General features: G+C 48.0%; 1 protein-coding gene across 4 annotated transcripts in view; it reads right to left on the bottom strand.

The window, feature by feature from the left end:
* LOC143828381 (uncharacterized) overlaps positions 1–16,186 on the bottom strand; it is a 63,483-nt gene that overhangs the window by 23,261 nt on the left and 24,036 nt on the right. For all 4 annotated transcript variants that reach the window (XM_077318774.1, XM_077318773.1, XM_077318775.1 and 1 more), the window contains exon 10: positions 1,098–1,176. In XM_077318774.1, the coding sequence (XP_077174889.1) occupies positions 1,098–1,176 (79 nt within the window). The remainder of the gene's footprint in view (positions 1–1,097; positions 1,177–16,186) is intronic.

Here is a 16,186-nt window from a genome sequence, read left to right as displayed (position 1 = left end):
CTTCTGGTGACTCTGCAGGAGCCATTCCGTCATGGTTTCCAAACATGTGGCCAAGGACTCAGGTGGTGTGTTCAGATGGCCACTCATTAACAGATAGAACTACATGTAATTCATGTACTATACACACCCATATCTACAGACCAGCTGTGCATAATCTTGGGAGATAATTGTGGTACCCATGGTTGAGGCCAAATGTACCTCTCTTGGGTCAGGGATCAGCAGTCTGCTGGAACAGGTGGCACATAATGCCCTTCAAGGGGTATAATCAGTCAGGCGGGCTCTCAGATACACTGGGCCCAGATCGTGAAGACTTGAAGGTTAACACCTCAGGGCAATATCAGGCTGAGACCAGGAGTTGCTGCTGGACTCCCATCTGGCCAATAGACTGCTGGAACCACATTTCTGCCTCCCATATCACACTGGGAATCTTCCAGCTATTCTGGTCATCAGTGATCAACCCCTAACTCACTACTACCGCTTTTGCGGCCAATTTGCTTATGGCCTGGGAAGTTTCTTACTGCAGGGGGGGCAGGGAGAGGGAGCCGCGGCCAGTTGCCAGGGCCTTTGCGGCCCGGCCCCGGGCTGCGGCCCAGTGGTTGGGGACCACTGGTATAAGGAATAGGGTATCAGTCCAGAATCTGGGACACTGAGGTTTGAACCCCTGCTCTGCCCTGGAAACTTGCTGGGTAAGAATGAGCCGGTCAACCTCTCTCACTGTCATCTACCATACAGAGAACAAAATGGCAGAGAGAAGAATGATGTAAGCAGCTTTGGGTTCCTCACTGAGAAGAAAGATGGGGGTAAACATGAAATAATAACTAAAGATAAAGATTAGGAGAGGTAAAGGAAAGGTTGGTTGGTGAGTGGGAAGGAGAGAAAGGAAGCAGGGAAATGGGACAGGGTATGGGGACTGCCAGGAGGACAGAGGGAACAGTTTGGGGAATGAGACATAGGAAAAAATGAAGTATTCCCTGCAAGTCCTGTGAGTTTCCCACTTCTCTATGTTAATCATACAATCAAAAGCTTTTGGGCTGATGAACTAAAATGCATGCTGCCAGGAGTAAACTGATCGCTTTCTCCTTTCTATGGCTACTGACCAGTTCAGCATTGACTATTTCATTCATCAGGCTCCATGGGTTGATGTTCAGGTTGTTGTTTGAGAATGGGATCTGTCTTCTGAAAGAGTAAGAGAGGGTTGGATTATCAAAGGAGAATTAGATACCTGTTGTTTGTCTCTGTTATAGGAATGCTGAATCATCACCCACCTCCCCCTGACAAGCCAATAAGGCAACCATTTTCTGTCTTGCTTCTGGACATTGAGAAGAGTCCAATATAGCAGCACACATAAATGGGTCACATCCTCAGTCTTGCTGTATGGCCTACAAGTCAATGTGTCAGATCCATGGGAATTTTGTTATGCTCCTATCCTGTGCAGGCCCAGTTAGGTATTTGCGGGACCCATAGCACTACAGCCAGTGGAGCCTTAGCAATACACAACTGGAGCTGTTATTCGTGCTGCACAAGTAACAGCGGAGCACCCTTCCCAGGGATAGTTTGGAACTTTGGAAGCAAATTATACCTTCCCTTTTCTGAAAACATTTACTAGTATTATCCTGAACTCTAAACTTCGGTGTAAACTGCACGGAGCTTTTATTCCAACCCCAGATCGATTCAGTCCCTGCCCTCTACACAGAATGTGATTTCCGTTTGGATTTGGGGCGATTTAAAATTTCCTTCTGCAGAAAGGATTGATCCGGAGTGACCCTACCTTTATTGTGCGATATCTTAGACTGCTTTTAATCCTCAATATCCGGAGTGGGAAACAAGCTCCGTGGTAGAGAACCTCTGATAGGCTACACCTGGTCATGTGACACACTTGCCTTAAAGGAGAAGCCCCTAATTTCTCTCAACTTCTGTCGGTCCTGGATTTTCCTCCCTCCTCTGCCTTTTTCGATCTTCTCCCCCACCCCCTCCAAGAAAAGAAAGAGGCTCCTTGCTTGGCTCCTCCCCCCCTTCAAGAAAAGAAAGAAAGAGGCTTGGCTCCCCCCCCTTCTGAACTACCCTAACCATGTGCAGGAGACTTTCCTGTTTCAATGGGGAGGGGGGGAAAGAGGAATATCCGAGTTCAAAGCGATCTGAATTCAACAGGATTGACAATGGAATAAAGAAAGTAAGTGCAGACTCTGCCTTCCTTAGCATAAAAAAACAAAACCACCTTCTAAAAAACTGAGCATACTTTTATGAAAATTGAGTTATTTACATGGTTCACATTCACACACACATTTATGAGACTTGATAACAGAAAAATCCTCAATTATTGTGATTTTGTAGCCAGAGAAGGGGAGTGTGGTCCACCACTAAGGATAAAGGTTTGTTTGAAAGATAGTATTGTAAACTCCCTATACCCCATTTCACCGCTAGTGCCGCTTTTTCCACCGTGGTGTATCAGGTTTCTGCTGGCTTTAGCTTCTGGCTGATAAACAGATGTTCCTCTCCCTGGATCAACTGTGAGAGCACAGCCCCTAACCCCATGCCAGATGCGTCCGTATGTAAAAGAAAAGGGATTGAGAAATCAGGATTCCTGAGAACCAGACCTTGGGTGAGGCTGATTATAAGTTTCTGAAAGGCCTCTTGTCTGGTCTCAGTCCAGTGTATTTTATATGGCTCCATCTTTTTAAGGCAATCTGTTAAAGGACTGGCCACCATGGCATAATTTGGGATGAACCAACTATAATAGCCTACAAGCTCGAGGAACCGTCTTAACTATTTTTTGGTTATTGGGCTTGGACTGTTTTGGAGTGTTGTAACCTTTTCTGGGAGAGGTCTTAATTGTCCTTTACCTACCAGGAATCCTAAATTTTTCTGTTCTTGGAAGCCTAATCGGCTCTTTTTGGGGTTAATTTTTGGTCCTGATTTCTGTAATGCTGTTAGTACAGTACTAATGCAAACTGTTGACATCCTATATGGCCTGATCCACTAGTCTTTGAAATGTGGCAGTGGCCTCATGCAATCCGAATGGCATACGTGTAAACTGAAAAAGCCCTTGAAGTGTTGCAAAGGCGGTTCTCTGCTTATCTTTATCACTCATGGGAACCTGCCAATAGCCCTTGGTTAAATGTAAACCGAGCCGCCCTGAGTTGTTCTACTAGTATATCTGTTTGGGACATTGGGTATGCATTAAACCAAGTGACCTTATTCACTTCTCTAAAATCTACACAAAAATGAATGGTCCCATCTGGTTTTGGTACTAAATGGGGCCATGACAATGGGACTTCTCCAATCACTTTTGGATGGCTCTATTATTCCTAATTGAAGCATGTCTTGGACCTCTTTGTTTACTTCCTCCCATCTTTTTCTAGGTAAAGGCCTCCAAAGAGTACAGATTATTACCCCTTCAGGTGTTCTGCCAGGATGATGAAACCTGGTTTCTTGGATAACACACTGGGGATTTGTCTCAATAAATCCTGAATGTCCTTTTTAAGAGTTTCTGTCAGTGTTTCTTCCTACATGGGTTGCTCTGGTTCTCCATCAGATAATCCTTGCCAGGGACTCTATCCTTTTAATTCTGTGGGATCTTTATCTAAATGACATACCTCATTTGTTCCCCTTTCATACAAAGCATTCAAGTGGTTGAGATGTAATCTTTTCCTAGCTCTTCTCCCTTCTCCACACTGTACTTCATATGTCAAGGGACTCACTACCTGCTAAGGAAAAAGGACCCTGCCAAGGGTCTCCCTGGAAAGCGGCTAAGACACTGCGGTTTACTAAGACCTTGTCCCCAGGTTGAAAACTATGCTCTTGAGTACATTTGTCATAATACTCTTTCTAGGCTGTTTGAGCTTTTTTCCAAATTGCCTTGGGCTGTGTCCCAGGCTGTTTCCAACCTGTTTCGCAAAGCCTGCACATACTCTGGGGGTGGAAGGCCTGGATATGGATTATTGGGAATTCACTGATTCCTTATGACATCTAGGATACCCCGGGGATTGTGCCCATATAACAATTCAAAGGGTGCAAAACCCATTTATGCTTGGGGGGATTTCCCTCAAGACAAACAGTAAAGGATCCACAAATAAGTTCCAGTTCCCTGGATGGTCATGAGCCAACTTCCGGAGCATAATTTTGATAGTCTGGTTTGTCCTCTCTACTAGGCCATCCATCTGCGTAAAAATACGTCCGATATGCAAGGCACTACAAACCTGACACATTAGGTTAGCAGTAAATGGGGTTCTGTGGTTGGTCAATATCTCCCAGGGAAGCCCCACCTGAGCAAAGAAACGCATGAGCACCCTGGCTACCATGGCACTTTTCATATTTCCTAAGGGAATAGCCTCAAGGTACCTTGTTGGGTAATCCATTATCATGAGGAGGTACCGAGCTCCTCTGGGTGTCCAAGTAAGAGGTCTCATGAAATCCATGGCCACTCAACAAAAAAGGTTCTTTCATCACGGGTAATGGCGACAAGGGTGCTTTTGGGGCTACTTTATAGGACATTTTCTGGAATAATTCATGTGTCTTACAAAAGTTCCTTACGTCTTTTTCTACTACTGTCCAGGAAAAGTGGGACAACACCCTTTTAGAAGTTCCATTGTGTCTTTGGTGTCCAGCCTTCAAGTGGTCATGAGCTGTTGACAGAATCCTACCTCTGTACCCACGGGGAACTAATACTTGAGGCAGAGAGCCCACTCTACCTTCCATTATCCTATACCATACTCCCTGCTGTTGCTCAATTCGAGGTACCCTGGCAGCCCGTCTTTCATCCATTACCCTTCCATCACCACTGTAATTCCACACAGCCCAGCCAAAGACTCATTGGCCACCTGGTCTTGCAAGAATTGGGGGTCCTGGGCACATTCGGATCGTTGGGTATACAATTCAGGTTGGGTCCCGTCTTCCTGTGGATCTGTGAGGTTTGGTTGGGATGACCCCTCTCCAGGATCCTCTTGCACTGGAGCTGCTACTTCCTACTGGTGCATACTTCTTTGAACCAATTCTGAAAACCGAGGGGCATTCCTTCCCAGCAACATAGGTTATGGCAGATGTTGCACCCTTGCAAAGTGCATTACATTATAATGACTGGGCACTTCTCTTCATGTCCATGGATACAAACAATGTGAGCCACCCATATTACTGATGAGTTAGAGGGTAGAAATGACATCTGCACCATGGATATGGAACAATCCATGTCTATAAGGCCCAGGTACTGTTTACCTTGTAACTTTACTTTGACCAACAAAGGGGCAGGCTGGAAGCCGAGCCTATTGGCTTGGCAGTTCGGCCCACCCTGCGTCACATTCCATTAGAGGGCATTGCCTCCATTGGCTGCAAATGGAACAAGGTTCTCGTTCTGTCCCTCCTGACGGGCCTGGTGGCCATGCACCTCCTCCTGCCCCTGGCCCTTTGCCAGGTTTTGTAGGGTAACAGGGTTGCATTTACCTGTAACTGTTGTTCATCGAGTGGTCTTCTGTGCAGTCACACATGGGTTCTGCGAAAATTGCAGGCCTGCCACGGAGAAATAAGTAGCCAGCTAAAGCAAAAGATTGCCTCCCAAGAGTGTTCACCCCTCCCCTCACAGAGTGACTTTCCTGCCCAAAGTCATGTGATGTGGGAGGAGTTAGCACTCTCCCCTCAGTCCTTTCCCCTTGCCGTTTAGCAGGGCAATCAATACGTAGCGGCCCACAGAGGATGGAGGGAGGGTCGTATGACTGCACAGAAGACCACTCGATGAACAATAGTTACAGGTAAGTGCAACCCTGTTTTCATCTTTGTGGTTTCTGTGCAGTCCCACATGGGAGATTAGCAAGATGACTCACCAGTGGAGATGGGGTGGGCTACGAGCGGAGTATAGATTGTAAAACCTCTTTCCCCACCGCAGCATCTTTCCCAGCATCCACATCAAGGGAGTAGTGGCGTACGAAGGTACCAGGTGTTGACCATGTAGTTGCTCTGCAAATGTCTAGAATTGGGAGACGAGCTGCAAATGCTGCCGACGAAGCTTGTGCTCTAGTCGAATGTGCTGTAAGCCTCATCGGACATTCCAACCCAGAAGCCTTATAAGCATGACTGATGGCTTGTACAATCCATCTCGAAACAGTTTGGGCAGATGCGGCCTTCCCCTTCCGTACACCACGGAAACAGACAAAAAGGGATTCTTCCTGCCTGAAGTCCTTTGTCCTATCTAAATAAAACAGTATAGCTCTACAAACATCGAGTGTGTGCGTTTGTTTTTCAAAATTAGACGTGGGATGAGGAAAAAACACCAGGAGCACTAGCGATTGGCCTAAATGGAACTTAGCTACCACTTTAGGTAGGAAAGATACGCTAGGGCGTAAAATAAAAACTTGTAAAAATGGAGGCACTGAAGAAAGGGCTGCCAATTCTCCCACGCTACGAAAAACGGAAACTTTAAATGATAAAAAACACAAATCCGTAGTAGCCAAAGGTTCAAAAGGTTTATGTACCAGTTTTGATAATACATCAGATAAACTCCATTGCGGCATTATAGGTGAAACCGGCAGAAACATGTTTTTCAAAACTTTAAGAAACATGGATGGTAATGGGTGAGAAAACACTGTTTTTCCGCCCACTGCATGATGGAATGACGAAATTGCAGCCAAATGTATCTTGATAGAGGAGTTAGAGAGGCCTCTATCTTTCAACGTTATCAAATATGAAAAAATATTATTGAGGGCACAAGAAAATGAGTTATATCCAAATTCCAAAGCCCACTGTACGAAACTCTTCCACTTGTTAGTACAGGACCGACGGGTGGAAGGCCATCTAGCTGCCTCTAGAACCTTTTGCATATTCTCGTCCCTCATGTCCCCACTCACCACACGGTTAGGTGGAGGGATTGAGGGTTGGGATGCAAATACTTCCCCCATGTTAATAGGTCTGGTTGGTCTGGGAGATGGATAAACCGTACCTGAGATAGGCGGAAGAGTGGCGGGAACCAGGTTTTCTGTGTCCAGAATGGGGTTACACAGAGGCATCGGGTGTTGTCTGCCATCAGTTTCGTTACCATCCTTCCTATCAATCCGAATGGAGGGAAAGCATAAAAAAGGAATCCCTTTCAGGATAGGAGGAAGGCGTCTCCTAATGAACTCGGGTCCCTGCCTCCACTTGAACAAAATTGAAGACACTTTGTGTTCTGACGTGTGGCGAAAGGGTCTACTGACGGTTGACCCCATAGCTGCAATATTGGAATTAGATAACAGCTGAGGGACCATTCTGAACTAGATTTATGTCCCTGCTCAGCACATCCGCCCACGTGTTGTCTCCTGCAATGTGAATGGCTGAAAGCATTGTTTGGTTGTCTATGGCCCAGTTCCATAATCTTAGCTTCTCGACACAGTCGGGTAGACCTGGTGCCTCCGTTTCTTGATTTAAAATACTGCTGCTATATTGTCTGAAGTAATGAGTACGCTCTTTCCTCTGGTTAATCCTGCAAAGGAGAGCGTACCTTACTGCTCTTAACTCTAAAACATTTATGTGAAGGTGTCTTTCCCTATCACCCCAGAGACCCCTGGTCGAATGATGGAGACAATGTGTTCCCTACCCAGCAAGAGAAGCATCCGTATACAGGATTAAGTCCTCCTTTTGTAATCCCAAGGGAGTCCCCTTAGAGAGATTACATGGGAGAGTCCGCCAGGTAAGGGACCGCAAAACTGAACGTGGAAGTGAGAATCGTTTTCATCTAGTGACAATGTGGCTTGCATACTGACAAGAACCACAGTGGAGCGGTCACATCCGTAGCCTAGCATAAGGCGTAACAGCAGTAGTAGATGCCATGTGTCCCAAAATAGTCTGAATTCCATGGACAGACTGAGATCTGACTTTAGAGAACACGATGGCGAGTGCAGAAAGCTTAGAGGCCCGCGCAGTAGGCAGATATACCATGCCCGTCTCTCCATCTAGCAAAGCACCAATAAACTCCAAACAGTGTATTGGAGTGAGTTGCAATTTCCTTACATTGATATTAAAACCTAAAGACCGTTCTTCCACCGAATGACCAACAAGAAGCCAGTCATCCAGGTACGGGTAAATTTCAATACCTTGTTTTCTCAGGTGTGCTACAACTGTGTTGGTAACTTTTGTGAACACCAAGGGGGCAGATGCTAAACCAAATGGGAGAACTTTAAACTCATAATGATTCCCCCCTGCACAAAAATGCAGAAATTTTGTGTAGGATGCATTAACAGCGATGTGAAAATACACATCCTTCAGGTCCACCTTGGCAAACCAAAGATCTTTTGATAAGAGGGGAATCAACTCTGTAAATGACAACATACGGAAGCGCTTAACTTGTATAAAAACATTTAGAGCGCGTCAGTCCAGGATAGGCCTTTCCCCTCCATTTTTCTTATCTATTAAGAAATCGTGGGAGTAAAATCCTTCCGAGGAAGGTGAAGGACCCAAACACACCACAGCACCTTTAGTCACAAGGTCAGCCACCTCTGATAAAACATCAGGGTCATACAAATCCCAGTGTGCAGGAGGAACATTAAACCTGGGGACATTTGAAAATTCCAAACTATAACCATATTTTATTATGGAAAATACCCAAGAATTAAGCAATATAGAACTCCAAACTGGTAATTTGGTAGATAAATCACCAACAGCAATGGACGGACCCCCTAGTCATTGTGACTGAGTCTGCCGTCCACGGTTATCTTTGTCAGGCATATTCTGCCGATTACGCCATCCTCTTCCTCTCATGTGACCTTGCTGGAATCAAGGAGACGGAGAGAAATTTCTGGGCTTGGACTCAAATGTTTAAAAGGCCGAAAAGACTGAGAGCAGTAAAAAGGATGTCCCCAACATCTAGGTTTGGATGGGGCAGATGACACTCCAATGCCTAAAGATCTTGCCTGCAACCTATACCGCCTTATCTTCTACACTACAGGACCTTGTCTGTTTTGGAGCTAAAGAGTTCTTCCCCTTCAAACGGAAGATCCTCCAAAGCAGATCTTATCTCTGAGGAGATTGTGGAATTTTTTAACCATAAGTACCTTCTCATCACTATAGAAGTATCCATGATTCTCCCCAAACAGTCCACAGTAAGTCTAGCGGACTGAACCTGTTGTTTCACCAAGTCTCTACCCTCCGTAAGTAAAGCCTGCACAAAGGGCCTCTGATCCTCTGGGAGAGATGCTAGATAAGGCTCCAGTTTTTCCCACAGAACCGCTTAATAGCGGCTCATAAGGGTTTGCAGATTAGAAACCCTAATGGCCATAGCAGATGACGTATAAACCTTTTGGCCAAAGGTATCTAATCTTCTACACTCCTTATCTAGAGGAGCGGAATGCTGATCCGCTTTGCCCTTCCCTGGAAGGACTGCTGAAAAAACAGAAGAGGCTTTCAGGTGATTAAACAGAAAAGTCGACCCCTCCTCTTGAATTTTATACAAATGATCAATTTTCTTGGCCGAAGGCTGAAGACGGACATTGCCAAACCCTTTCTAGCACTTCCGTTACACCTCTAATCAGAGGCAGTGCCACCGGACCCCCTTCAGAGGAATATAAAAATTCCATGAGGGGGTCCTCTGATTTCTCCAGATTCACTTTATACTGGAGACTCAAAGCATTCGCCATTCTAATCAATTGCTGGGCGTTGGGCTTATTGTCATCCGTAGGAGACTTTACCACAGACTCCTCCACCTTATCAAAGGGGGAGGTTAAGACATCAATATCAGACTTATACTCAGAAGCAGAGTCAATGTCCAGAGTTTTTTTCAGAATGTGCCCTTCGACATCGATCATAGTCAATGAGAATTCTCGACGACGACAACGCAATCTGCGATGAGGACCGTCGGTGACAAGCCCGGTCTTCGACATGCCACTTTGCGGACGAAACTGGTGCTAGCAATGTACTTCGTCGACGACGAGACTTGACAATGGCAGAGGTAAGTTCATCGGCGGTGGGACGTCCTTTCCCCATCAACGCCAAGACGCTGGCACCAGCATTGGCACCCAGAATTCCGACGATAACTCTGATGACGACAAGTGCCGACGGCATCTGGGTCACACAGGAGAGTCGTCATCTGACACCGAGGGCGAGCGATGACAGTACAAGGTTGGCAGCGAGTGTTGCATGATGCTCGGCGTCAAGCCAGACCTTTCCACATTAGACGAGCGTCGACGACGACCAGCAGATGGCGATGTCGAACGCCGCCGAGAAACCGACCTCCACTGCAACGCTTGTTCAGGGCCCGGATGAAGCACAGGCTCGTTGCCGGCTGGCGGTTCTACCATCGACGCCGAAACTTGGCGCAAAGGCGAGGCACTGAAAAGCTGAATCACCGTCGATGGAGTCGGTTCACGCCCTCGAGAGCGGCCGCTTGACGCCAATCACGTCAGCGACAGTGAGGGGGAATCTAGCCTTCTGGCCCTTTTAGACACCACCGAGGCTGACGGGGAACGATCTTGTGATGGGGTAATCACCCTTTTCTTCTTTTTCTTCAAGGGCTTTGAGGCAGCTCTTTGCTGTCTTTGCAGATGTTGGGCCCACAGACATAAAAGGGCCAGCTGCCTCCTCAGGTCTCAGGGATTTTTCCCACAGGGCAGCTTTTAATCTCCTCGCCCTATCATCCTTGATCTTTGGAGTCAGTTTTTTACATGAGGGACAATTAGTTGTTGAATGTCCCTCACCAAGGCATAAATAACACGAGGAACGATTATCCAACTGTGCCATTTTGGCACCACATTCCCCACACTTCTTAAAAAGTGCCATTATATTGAATTGTAAAATTTTTTACCTCACAAAATTATCTGAGGAAATACCAAGAGCTAGCTGACTAGCGTCCTTCTTCTGCAGCGGCAAAAAAGGACTGAGGGGAGAGTGCTAGCTCCTCCCACATCATGTGACTTTGGGCGGGAAAGTCACTCTGTGAGGGGAGGGGTGAGCACTCTTGGGAGGCAATCTTTTGCTTTAGCTGGCTAGTTATTTCTCTGTGGCAGGCCTGTGATCTTCGCAGAACCCATGTGGGACTGCACAGAAACCACGAAGATGAACTGTTGGTTCATTATGGGGTGAAGGATTTACCCAGCATAGCACAGCCTGGAATGGGGGTCTAAATGGTCCTGGTTTGGCTCTGCCTCCCCGTTGACTCTCCACATTCTTTGGGCCAAAACTAGTTGAGGTGACTATTGTTTTTGAGTGATTGGGAAGGTCTTGTCCTCTCCCAATTTCCCTATGAGTTTCCTTAAAGTCAGCCGCCAGAAAATTTTTCCACAAGACCACGGCTTCCTTTAGAGATGAGGGTTTGGAACAGGCGATCTAATGACAAGCACAGGGAGGTACTACTTGGAGTATTTGTTCTAAGATGAGTTCATCTACTATGGTAGTGGGTTTTAACCACCGGGTAGTAGCATCTCATATGGAGGACCATTGTCCATGGGGTCACGATGGGTTGGACACGACTTTGCACCTAACAACAACAACAAGCAGCATCTCATAGGGCTGACAATACTGCCTGAGTCTGGGATCCAGGTTGATAAGAAAAATTCTGAAATTGTTGACGGTAGGTTTCTCTGGTGATTTCATATCTATCAAGAATGGCAGCTTTTACTTTCTCATAATCTTTGGCCTCTTCTTTTTCCATGATCCTCAAGGTGGTCTGAGCCTCCCTCGTGAGGTATGGGCCTAACCAGAATGCCCACTGACTATGGGACCATTGGGCTACCTCCACCATTCTCTTGAACACTTCTAAATATGCCTCAATGTCATCCTCAGTGTTCAACTTTGTCAGGGGGATCTAGGAGGGTCTTCCCAACCCCGTATCAGGAGTTGGAGGTGCCCTACTGGAGTCTATCAATTGTTGGCCAATCTACTTCACCAATTGAGCCTGATGTTCAGCCAACCAATTGCCGAAATGAGTCAACTCAGATACTGGTTGTTGGGGAGGGACAGAAGTGCCCCCTGAGGCATCCATCGGGGTGGTTTCCATATTTTCTTCTATGTTGGTTATCCCCCTTTGGCTTTCGGGGTGGTGCAAAATCCACATTGAACTTGGGAATGTGTGGTCGTCTTTTCTTTGGGGTTCTGATGCCCACATTTTCCACCATGTTGTGAGGGGGTTGGCTGCCCTGGGAGCCAGGTCCCCACTCTGCACCTTGGTAACTCTGCAGTTGGTAACCATTAGAGTGAGGTAAATCTTTAACACAATCATGACAAGGGCAGGGATGTGACACTCAAGGGCCGAGGGGCCTCCTCATTGGCCACTTGGCCCGGCTTCGCCTTGGCTGCCAGGGGACTGACCGCTCAGAATGACCCCTGGATACTCACCGAGAGGGGTCCTTCTCCTTGTAGATCAGGAGGACAGCTTGGTGGGTGATTTCCCATCTCTCTTTGAGGGAGGCAGGTCAAAGAAGAACTTCCTGTCTCCCTTGTGGGAAACGCCCTCCTTGCTCAGTCGGATTCTTCCTGAGCCATGAAGTTACTGATTTTCACTCTAGAACCAAACTGTCATTTGATAGAACATGCAAGGAAGGACCAAACAGGAAGTCCCCAACTAAGACTATGCAACAATGGACGTGTCTCCATGGACCCTATGAAAAACTCATGGCGCTTTGCGCGCTCCATCTTTCTTTCTTTCTTTTTTTAATTATTATTATGAAGGACTCAGGTCAGCCACCGGGTGGGACAAGCTGTCCTCCTGATCTACGAGGAGAAGGACCCCTCTCGGTGAGTATCCAGGGGTCATTCTCCCTCTAGAATAGGAGGACAGCTTGGTGGGACTTACAAGAGCAGTCCCAACTCGGGGAAGGAATCAACTAGAGTCCATCACATGTTGCAGGACCTTGCGGCCAAATTCCGCCTCAGCCACCTCCAGGGCCTCTATCTTATAATGCCTGGTAAAGGTGGAAGGGGTGGCCCAAGTAGCAGCCCTGCAGATCTGCTCCACAGGGGCCCTGTTGGCGAGAGCAGCTGAGGTAGCCGCACTCCGCAAGGAATGTGCAGTGATGCCCTCGGGCACGGTCCTGCCCTCAGCTCTGTAAGCCTCCACTATGCAAGCTCTAAGACTCTTGCTAATGGCAGCCTTGGACATGGCCGTCCCTGCTCTCAATGAAACCACAGATACAAACAAGGTCTTGGTCTTCCTAAGCTCCACAGTTCGTCTAATGTAAATCTTGAGGACCCTGCGGACATCAAGCTTGTGCCATCTCCGCTCCTCATCGGAACTTGGCCTGGAAAAGAAGGAAGGCAAGTTAATCTCCTGGGATAGGTGGAAACTTGAGTCCACCTTAGGCCTAAATAAAGGATCTGTCCTTAACACCACTCTGGATTTCTGAAACACACAGAGGTCCTTCTCAATGGAGAGGGTTCCCAGCTCTGACACCCTCCTAGCCGAGGTGATGGCTTTGAGGAAGATAGTCTTGAGTGACAGTCTAGACAGCGGAATGGAACTAATTGGCTCAAATGGTTCTCTGGATAGGGCGTTGAGCACGACACTCAGCCTCCAGGTGGGGAAGTGATGCCTGGGGGGAGGCTCGGATAGCGCTGCCCCCCTGAGGAACCTGATGATGTGCGGGTGACGGGAGAGAGGGACCCCACCCTCCAGACCTAACACGGTGGAAAGGGCTGCCACCTGTCTACATAGGGTGCCGGAGCGTAGGCTGGATAAAATGCCATCCTGGAGGAACTCCAGGATCTGCTTTATTTTAGGATTGTTGGGATTAATCGACTTCCTACGGGACCAGCGGACAAAAGCCTTCATGTGCAATTATAGAGCCTAACTGTGGATGCTCTTCTGGAAGCTAAGATTGTGCTGGTGACCGCCGCACTGTAGCCCCTACTGCTTAGGGCCCTCCTCTCAGCCTCCAGGCGGTCAAGTTCCACCATTCTGGACGAGGATGGCATAGTGGACCCTGCACTAGGAGATCTGGGATGATTGGTAACGGAAGGTGCGACCCCTGGGACATCTGTATGATGGAGGAAAACCAAGGACGTTTTGGCCACCAAGGAGCCACCAGAATCACTTCTGCTCCCAGTAGCTTTACTCTGGCTAGGAACCGCAGCAGAACTGGCAGCAGAGGGAAGGCATACAGGAGTCCCCTTGGCCAACTTGCGGTAAGAGCGTCCGTGAGGGCGGCCTTGGGGTGGTAGAACCTTGTGCAGAAGGACTCCACCTGAAAGTTCAGGTGCGATGCAAAAAGGTCCATCCTTGGAGTGCCGAAGTGACACACTATGTTCTTGAATACTGATCGATTGAGGCTCCACTCTGCCTCCTGTAGCTGTTGTCTGCTGAGCCAGTCTGCCTGTATGTTCAGAACTCCTTGAACGTGTTCTGCCCTCAACGATGCCAAGTGTAGTTCGGCCCAGTCCATTATTTTTTTGGCTTCCTTCTGGTGTCTGCCCGAGCGAGACCCCCCTTGATGGTTAATGTAAGCCTTCGCTGCAATATTGTCTGTGCGGATCAGCACATGAGCATTCTTTATTCCTTCCAGAAAGGCCTGCAGTGCTAGGAAGATTGCTCTCAGTTCCAACAGATTTATGGGCAGCCTGGATTCCTCCACAGTCCAAACCCCCTGGATCGGGCAATGGTTGAATGTGGCTCCCCAACCGGAGAGACTGGCATCCGTGAAGATCTGCCGAAACTCTGGAACAAAAAAGGGCTTCCCTGCTAAAAGGTTGCTCTGTACTGTCCACCAACAAAGACTCTGTTTGGTTTGAAGGTCCAACTTCACTGAAACATCCACCTTCCTGGCTATTCTCTTCTGGAAGGGACGTAGAGCCTGCTGGAGAGGGCGAGCGTGAGCACGTCCCCACTGTAGAGTCTCTGAATTGGATACCAATATGCCTAACAGACTGCCTAGTTGCAGGAGCTTGGATCTTTTGGCCTTTATGATCTGCGAAGACAGGAGTACAGTTCGCTGGGCCTTGGATCGGGGAAGAAAGAATTCCATGCTCCTGGTGTCGATCACGACACCCAGGTGTTCCAGGGTCTGTGAGGGAACTAGAGAGCTCTTGGGAAGGTTGACTACAAACCCGAACCTCTCTAAGTTCTGGATCACCCTGCTGGTAAATTGTAGGGACACCTGGCGGGATGGGGTGTGTATAAGCAGGTCGTCCAGATATGGATGGACATGGATTCCTTCCTCTCTTAGGAACACTAGGACATTGATTAACACCTTGGTGAACACCCTTGGTGCGGTTGATAGGCCAAAAGGTAGGGCCCTGTATTGAAAGTGCCGCCCCCCTGCGCAAAAACGCAAGAAACGCCTGTGACCCTGAGCTATTGGGATGTGGAGGTATGCCTCTTGGAGGTCTAAAGACGTCAGATACTCGCCGCTTTGGAGCGCCTCCGCAATGGAGCGGAGTGTCTCCATCTGAAATCTCTTTAGACTGATGAAGCGATTGACAAACTTCAGATCTAGAATAGCTCTCCAGTCTCCATTCCTCTTGGGGACAGTAAAGAGAATGGAGTAGACACCCTTTCCCTGCTCCTGCAGTGGAACTGGCTCGATGGCTCTGATGTCCAGTAGGTGTCTTATGGCTGTTATGGTCCTGCTTAACTTTTCTGGATTCCTTGAATCTGGGGACTGAATAAATCTGTCTGGTGGGATGGATGCAAATTCTATTATGTATCCCTGGGAGACTAGATCCTTTGCCCAAGGGTCTACCCTGGCGTCCGACCAAGCCTGGCTGAACTCCTGAAGGCGAACTCCCACCGGTATGGGCAGTGAGTCATGCCTTGGGAGACTTGTTTCCCCCATCAGATCTGTCTGACTGCCCCTGCTTGAATCAGTTGGGCTTGTAACCAGAACCTCCCCTTCTGAAGCCCTGTCTGTTATATCTCCAGGAACCTCTTCTACCTTCCGGTCTAAACCTGGGGTTAGTGTTTTGGCTGCGGAAGGCGGTCGAAAAGGGTTTGCCATCATGGCAGATATGCCTGGGCATTGCTCTCTTCTTGTCTCTGGTCTCCACCAGTACCCTGTCTAGTGCTTCCCCGAAATGTTTATCCCCCTGGAACGGGTAAACAGTGACCTGTGTCTTCGAGGGTCAGCCTGCCAGGCCTTCAACCAGAGGATGCGCCTTGCCACCGTAGTGGACGCCATGGCGCGAGCTGCAAAAACGATGGTATTCAGAGAGGCATCTGCGTTGTAAGCCGAGGCCTTGAGGATCCTATTGGTTCCCTCCTGAATCCTGCCCTCAGTCTCTGGGATCAGTGTCAGGAGTTTCTTACACC

The sequence above is a fragment of the Paroedura picta genome, unplaced genomic scaffold (assembly GCF_049243985.1).
Source record: "Paroedura picta isolate Pp20150507F unplaced genomic scaffold, Ppicta_v3.0 Ppicta_v3_sca22, whole genome shotgun sequence".
NCBI classification, from domain to species: Eukaryota; Metazoa; Chordata; class Lepidosauria; order Squamata; family Gekkonidae; genus Paroedura; species Paroedura picta.
Note: the sequence above shows the minus strand (reverse complement) of the source record. Positions and strands in the feature narration are given on the sequence as shown.